The 7,974-nt window shown below is 43.3% G+C and overlaps 1 protein-coding gene across 2 annotated transcripts in view; it reads left to right on the forward strand.

Annotated features, from left to right (window-relative positions):
- The window catches only part of LOC147638982 (uncharacterized), a 64,959-nt gene extending 57,742 nt beyond the window's left edge, over positions 1–7,217 (forward strand). For both annotated transcript variants that reach the window (XM_086786238.1, XM_086786243.1), the window contains exons 8-11: positions 5,994–6,055; positions 6,188–6,294; positions 6,414–6,501; positions 6,606–7,217. In XM_086786238.1, the coding sequence (XP_086642364.1) occupies positions 5,994–6,055; positions 6,188–6,294; positions 6,414–6,501; positions 6,606–7,043 (695 nt within the window). In that variant the 3' untranslated portion in view covers positions 7,044–7,217. The remainder of the gene's footprint in view (positions 1–5,993; positions 6,056–6,187; positions 6,295–6,413; positions 6,502–6,605) is intronic.
- Positions 7,218–7,974: the final 757 nt, after the last annotated feature.

A 7,974-nucleotide genomic window follows, 5' to 3' on the forward strand; every position in this document is an offset into this window, starting at 1 on the left:
ACCAGATGCATAGATCTTCATCAGAGACAGAGTGGTTTGGAGAACAGATCGGATTTTCAGAGAAAAAAGGTTTGCCAGGGATGGATGATGACAGAGGGACTTCGGAACAGGATTGGGATGATGACAGTCATCCAAGAGCAGGTTGGATTCCCGTCATCAAGTTTAGCAGAGGGGGATGTCATGTGCATCACAGATGCCATGGACATTTCTAGGGCTAGATCCAGAAGAGGCAAACAGATAAAGACTATGAACCAGTAGAACCAGAATGTAGGAGCTTCAGGTGTAGTATCTGAGGTGAGCATGGAGCAGGACAAGTGGGATCATGGAGGGAAGCAGTCGGCTGAAGCACATGAACCCAGACTAGGGCTGTCGGCTGCAAGGAAAAGAGGATGTTGGCTGTCGGCTGACGTCAGCAGGAATGGTGGGCAGCATAAGCCTGTCTCTTCTCAGAAGTTCTCTTGGGCATTGGCAACTTCTTATACCTCGTCTCTGTAGACCCTTTGGCATCACGCGAAGCATGCCCAGATTTTTCAGCTTTCTTGCTCGAGTTCTTACTGCCTTTAAATCCAGATGAACCTCCAGTGAGTAACGCATTAGCTGTCATAGCATTCTCTATCATCTGTGACATGTTCGTTACTCGAGTCTTGATACAATAGTCACGCACCTCTTTGGGCAGCCCACAACAATACTTCTCTACCTGCGCAGACAAAGGCACTGCACGGTAAGAAGTCACTGGGAGTAAAGCTTCCCAAAACTTCTTGTTATAATCTTCCAAATTTTCACACTTTGAAGCATCCAACTTGTGCCATGCAGTCATAACATCCACCTCAAAAGTAGATGTGAGCCATACGGAAGAGAAAACCTGTTTAAATTGTACCCAAGTAGTGGGTGCTATGCCCTGCAGAAGAAGAGTAGACCACCACTGCAATGCATTGCCTTTGAGAAAAGTGGCAGCTTTCCTCACCTTAGAGGACTCCGTGTAATTACCACCAGAAAAAGCAGCATCAAACTGTTGTAAAAAGGTAAGTGCTTTTAACTTATCTTTGGCTCCACTGAATGTATCAAACTTCACAGCAGCTCCCCCTTCCTTATAATCCTTCGCCTTTCCCATAGGCATTAGATTATCGTATGGAAGTGGCCATCATAGGGTCAACATTACCCATTCCCACATCTGGCATGCCATACATTCCAGCCATGTTTCCAAACATTCCATTATGCATACCGGGCTGCATGCCACCATACATATTTGCTTGCATTCCAGGTTGCATGCTCCCAAACATATTTCCTTGCATTCCGGACTGCATACCACCATATATATTCCCCTGCATTCCAGGCTGAAAATTTGGTCCAAAAGTCCTTGGCATACCCATGCCTCCCTGAGGATAACCCCCAGTCATAGATTGGAACACCGAGCCACCACCAAAATAACCTGGATGCATAGTATGCTGAGGAACAGTTGGCTATCCAAAGAAGGAACTCTGAGAGTTAGCACCAAAAGCATGCTGCATGTTCGGAAACTGTCCAAAAGATGGATCCTGTGGGTAGGCACCACTATGACCTCGAGGAAGGTTCTTAGAACGAACCTTCTTCTTCTTTTCAGGCTCTGTACGGGATCTCATAAATTCAGCAAACTTCTCACTTTGTGTGAGCTGCATAAACACATCCATAACACCAGCCAAACGATTTTTAAACTGAGCATCATCTTCCTCTTTACTAGGCACATCTTCTGGCTGTGTTACATCCTCATAATGCTCATCATCTGCAGCGTGTTCTCCTGCAAGAATATCCTCGGATTCATTTCTCTCAGGAGAGGTCTCTTGCTCTTTCTTTTCATGATAAAAGTACTCGTCTTCTGTATTAGACATGTTGCTGAATTTTTCAGCGATGACTTTCCTCGAGTCAACCACGAGCTCACCCCCTTAAGAAAGTTGATGATAGGTCCCGGCCAACGGAACCTTGAAACCGGCCTATGGTAGAAACCAAAGTGCGGTAGACTAGCAGTCACCCTTCCACTTGTAGTCTAGATATAAAAACAAATGTGATTGGAGCTAGACTCACATGCAAGTGTTGACTTGCATTTGTGATCACCACACATTTTGTGTCTACCTCTCCCTCTCTCTCTTTTGTGTGAGCGTCTTTATCCTGCAGTTAAACTCTAATCTGCAGGAAGCCTTGCTGTGTGTAAGTGTGTGAGTCTCCCAACAGGATGTGTGTCCAGAGTGAGATTGGGCCCTTGTTTGCCATAAGGGAGTAGTTGAGTAAGGGATGGCTTCGCTTCTAGTATTCTACCCTGTTGGTGAGGGTAGCCAAGGTCGTGGACTCGAGGCACCAGGTGTTGAAATATACAAGTGAATAGGGTGTGTGCGGGAACAAGCCCTTAGCAAGGGGCTATAAAAGAGAATCTGTAAATGTGAGAAGCTCTGAAAAGGTGAGAAGTATCTACTGGGAGAGAATAAAGGGTAGCATGAGAAGATTTAGGAGGTGTGGAGATATTCTGGAAAGAGGTGGAGAGAATCAAGCAAAAGAGGTGGAGTGAATCAAGGAGAAATCAATGGGATTAGATGCTTGGATGTAAACTCTATAAATTGAGGCATTGGCCTAATGAGAATTTGCTGGTTTTTGATTATCCATGCCTACATTAAGCCATCAGTTAATTGCTCACTAATCACGTCTGAATTATCGTCTAATCTCTTTTCTAATGATGTTGATTCTAGCATTTGATCCACCATAGCTCATCACATTGGTGCAAATTTAACATGGTATCAGAGCCTAGCTTAGAATCCATCAAATTAATGAGCCCATTATCTTGCTAATCACCTAGCTAATCAAGATTAGTAGATAATTAAGTTTTTAAACCTCTTTTTCAATTAGCCTCTGTACCCCTAGCTGGTGGAGGAGTTCTCTCTCCCTTCATACATAAAATTAGCCCAAACCACTTTAGCCACACATAGGCACAAGCCTTGTGCTTTAGCCTAGCCAAACGATTCGCCAAACTGCCTTCTACAACTCCTGAAATTCGCCAATTCGTTGGCGCCTGTTTTCTGAAGGAGATTTGAGATCTTGTCTGCACCAGATGAAATGGCTCTAATTCCTCTTGGCCCTAGGGGTTTTCAAGGGTGTTCTACAAGCTGGTGAAGACAGTTTTTTATTTGATCAAGTCTACGGTGAGATCCAAGCTTTTTATCAAATCTGCAAGTGACTTTGGTAAAATAGAGATTAAGCATTCAATGTTTGGTCAAATCTTGTGTTTCTTGGCTTAATCCGCTACTAGACTAATTGCTATTAATGGCCTTGAAACTCAATAAATTATTTGGCACTCAAGCAAAAAATTCAAAGATAAATCTGTTAATGCAATTCTACAAATTGGATATGAAGGAAAGTGAACCTTTAATCACATACTTGAACAAATATAAAAGCATTAAGCAACAACTGTCAGCTATTGGCAAAAAGGTAGAAGATGATGAGGCACTAGCAGTGCTTTTGAAGAGTGTGGACAAAGTTGAATATGAAAACATTGTAGTAACATTAAAGAATGTACCTGAATTGAAGCTGCACGAGATAGAAGGAGCTCTACTAGAGCAAGAGACGAGAGTCAGAGAAGAAATGGCTGGACTTAACAACTGGAGAAGAAAAAGCATTCTTCACCCGAGGAGGATTCTCTCGAGGACGAGGACGAGGAAGAGGCAGAGTAGGAGGAAGGACCTTCACTTGCCACAACTGTGGAAAGCCAGGTTACATGGCAAGAGACTGCTACAGCAAACCCAGTGGAGAAGGAACGACATCGGCAAACTTCATGGAGGCTCCTAAGAAAGTGGAGTCAGATCATCTTTTGAGAGAGAGAGAGAGAGAGAGAGAGAGAGAGAGAGGGAGAGAGATTAACGTCTACAAGAGGCCAAAGTCGGCCTATGAGACAAAAAATAATACAACTGTGTTCTTCCGGTTATCGGAAGAAAAGAAAGAAAAGAAAAAGTGTGCATGTGTCTGGATACTACTGTGAATCATCATGGATCGGTGGAGCCCATATACAAACAATATAAAGGGGGGTGGGGATGTGGATGGAGTGCTAAGGCAAGATGCATCTCTATATGCTGAAGGGGTAGTACAAGCATGCTATGCAGATCTATGTCTAACTCCATCCAGTGCCATAAGAGGGATATAAGATATCATACATCGCCGATGCTGAGGCTGTGAATGGCATGAACATGTACCCTGAGTCTGAATGAAAGGGAGCTAGCCTCTCCTGTGTCTCCATCTGGTGTCTCATTCGGATAGCTGCTATCTCTCGGTGATGACGGAGTCGGGGTGCTCTATGTCCAGTGTGTCTAGGTCTCCTCCTGGCTCTCAATTTCTCTGCTCTCTGTGCAGCCACCCCACGTGGTACATCAGTTGGCACTGGCATAGCTCTCTGGAAGAAATCTGTGAGCTGGGACTGTCTCCCACCCCTAGTGGGAGCGGGTGTCTGGAGGAGTCTCTCGAGAACTATGAAGCTCTAGTAGTAGTCTAGAGAGAGAGAGAGAGAGAGAGAGAGAGAGAGGGAGAGAGAGAGAGAGAAACCCCACAATCCAATGTAACCTGTCCCAACAGAGTAAAACCACCTCTGAGCCACCGATGATGTAGGCCATGTGGTAAATGTATGTGTGAGCACTTTAGTCAAGGTCACGGGCACTCGTAGTAGCCTTGGACACAGAGAGAGAGAGAGATTGTCAAGGACTATGAGTTTAGGGACTTGAGGCACTGGTCGCGGACTACCAAGTAAGAGGGAAACTTGGTATAGGGTCCAGGTGTGCTAGGAGTATTCACTTAAGGGGAGGTGTTGAAATATACAAGTGAATAGGGTGTGTGTAGGAACAAGCCCTTAGCAAGAGGTTGCAAAAGAGAATCTGTAAATGTGAGAGAAGCTATGAAAAGGTGAGAAGTATCTACTGAGAGAGAATAAAGGGTAGCATGAGAAGATTTAGGATGTGTGGAGATATTCTGGGAAGAGGTGGAGAGAATCAAGCAAAAGAGGTGGAGTGAATCAAGAAAAAGAGGTGGAGTGAATCAAGGAGAAATCAGTGAGATTAGATGCTTGGATGTAAACTCTATAAATTGAGGCATTGGCCTAATGAGAATTTGTTGGTTTTTGATTATCCATGCCTACATTAAGCTATCAGTTAATTGCTCACTAATCAGGTCTTAATTATCATCTAATCTCTTTTCTAATGATGTTGATTCTAGCATTTGATCCACCATAGCTCATCACATTGCTGCAAATTTATCACCAGGTTGGTTAGTTTGAGTCGTGAACTCAAAACATAGAGCCTAACATGCACCGAGGAGGAGTGTTGGAAATTATGGTGATGGATGTGGAGTGTGCACCTTTGAATCGTTGTTTGGGCCTGGTTCTTCAGGCGAAGGTTACTTGTGTGTGGATTTTGAAAGGGAAAAATGTTGTGCTTGACATTGTGATGATGTTTGACACTTTAGGATTACTTGGGTGGTGGCATGCTAGATGCCACTTATTCTTGTGGTGATTGAAAGCTCATTAGAGCTTATTATGATGTACATGAGATTATTTGTATGGGAGATTTACAATGAGATTTGGCTTGTTGTTCGAGAAGTAAGTGCTCAACTTCTTCATTATTCAACCACGAATGTGTGTATTTGATTTGAGCCTCCTTAGATCTAGGTTTTAAGTGATTAAAGGAGTCTAGTCACTAAGAGATTTACAATGAGATTAGGCTTATTGTTCGAGAAGTAAGTGCTCAACTTCTTCATTATTTAACCATGAACGTGTGTATTTGATTTGAGCCTCCTTAGATCCAAGTTTTAACTGATCAAAGGAGTCTAGTCACAATCATGATATCAAAAAAAATGAACAATAAGACTCGGGGGCATGTGACTTTGAACTCAGACACTGAAAATGTATAATAAAACTCAACAAAAGAAAGAAGAGCCATAAATGAGGGGTTTTTTAAATATGATTGATTTGTTGATTAATGGGCTTTTTATAGGTACTGAGCAAGTTCAAAGCACTCAAGATGGATTGCAAAAGCAGACCGTCTTTGTTACAAATGTAAGTGTGACTTTTGATACTGTAAGGTTAAAAACCACACTAAAAGGTCACACGCAATGGTCTCAGATCCTGCTGTCTTCTAAGGTTCAGTCAAAGATCCAGCTATGAAATTTATATTGGTTGAATGCATAGATCCATTTTGCTGCTACAAAGGAGTCTGTCATGGCACATTTCGCCCAATGTGGTGATATAGAGCGGGTAATCATGCTTACGGATGGGGCAACAGGGCAACCCAAAGGGTAAAAAAAGCATACATTTTCATTGAGATTGCTGAGTCACTTGATGTTTTAGAATGTTTTTTATTTTCTGATGGAGAATGTTTTTGATTTCCTGATTGGTTGTGCCTGTCCTCTTGCAGTTCTGCATATATAGAGTTCGGGACACAAGATGCAGCAGACAATGCGCTGGCTCTGAACGAAACATCATTTTACTCCAGAGTTTTGAAGGTGAGCATTTTGTGGCCATGTATCTCTGCATTTTGAACGTGGAGATGCGACATGGGATGTTTCCCATGTACATGATACATGTTCATGACCATGCTTCTGTGCAGGTTGTGCGGAAGGACGCTGGAGCTATCCAGGAAACATCTCCTCCTGTTCAACCGACCTTGATACGACATCCCAACCCCTTGCCCCTGCTGCGAGCTCCCACAAGGGGTCACTTTTTAAGAGGCTCAGCTTATTCTTTGCCCAGGCTTCCCAGCATGCGGAGGCCATATGGGAGTCCCACAAATATGCAGTGGAGACGTGAGGCCACGGCAGCAGGAGGAAGCATGAACACTTCCTTAGTGAATGGAAATAAACCAGGCTACGGTCTGTCATCTGTGCGCCCTACCGGTCGTTCCTTCACATATGTTAGGAGTTCAAGTGGTCCCATAACAATTGAAGGAACAACTGAAGGTCATGAAGAAACAACTGAGAAACATGAAGTCCGTTCGCGGCAAAATGAGGTTAAGGCAGATGCAGAAAATACAGGAGCAGAAACGTGAAGTAGGGCCGGTGGGCTGGGGAAAGAAGTGTCTGTTGTATATGTCAGGATGTTTTCAGAAGGTGATGATGTTGTTCTAGCATGTGAAAGCAAAGTGGAGGGGTTAATAAAATCTACATTCCTGTATTCTGTTGTTGTGAACTATAGATGTGCTCTGAGCTGTTTTGGAGGTAAAGGGTCCTGTTGCTATTTACGTATGCTTATTGTGTCCTGCCAAGGGCCTGCCATGTGGACACCTTTCTTGGCACACTCACGCCCGATGCCAGACTTCTAATAGAATCACAGGCTTGGCAGGTATAGAACCATCGACCTTGCATACATTCTGCCACACCCTACCATGGGCTTGAGCTCATTTGCTGCTTAGATTCTGCAGTTGTGTGAACACATTGGGGTGTGAGTAGAGTGCTGGAGAGTTTTTTTTTGGGTGAAATTTATAAAAAAATCGGCTATAAAAAGGCATCATATCAAATTTTTGGCTATAATAATATTTTAGAATTACTCCCAAAATGATACTCGGCTGCCTAGGGTACTAGTTTGACCCTATGGGGTCTTGCAAAACCTTGTTCTGGGGCATGCAAAAAGTAGTGTTTGAAAGATGTATATGAGATTTAAATTCTGTCTCTAACCAAGTATTTTGACATCTCTTTAAGGTTTTTCTTCAAGGAAGCCACAAAAGGCTGTTTTTTGGTGTGTTTCTTATATGGTGTCCCAAGTTTGGAAATTGAAGGGATCTCTAGAAGTCGGTTATTATCTTAGGTGGTTTGCCCTCGTGTGGATGCATTCAGTTGTCTGGTTGCCCAAATAATGCCACACCCAACCTTGCCTTGCCATGGTTGTGAAGAACCAATCCTTACATGTGCTACAGTGTGGAGGTGATAAAATCTTGTGCATGTCAGTTGAAACCACTATCACGTGTTGTCTCAATTAGCACT

The sequence above is a fragment of the Cibotium barometz genome, chromosome 4 (assembly GCF_041138505.1).
Source record: "Cibotium barometz isolate CiBa-2024 chromosome 4, ASM4113850v1, whole genome shotgun sequence".
NCBI lineage: Eukaryota > Viridiplantae > Streptophyta > Polypodiopsida > Cyatheales > Cibotiaceae > Cibotium > Cibotium barometz.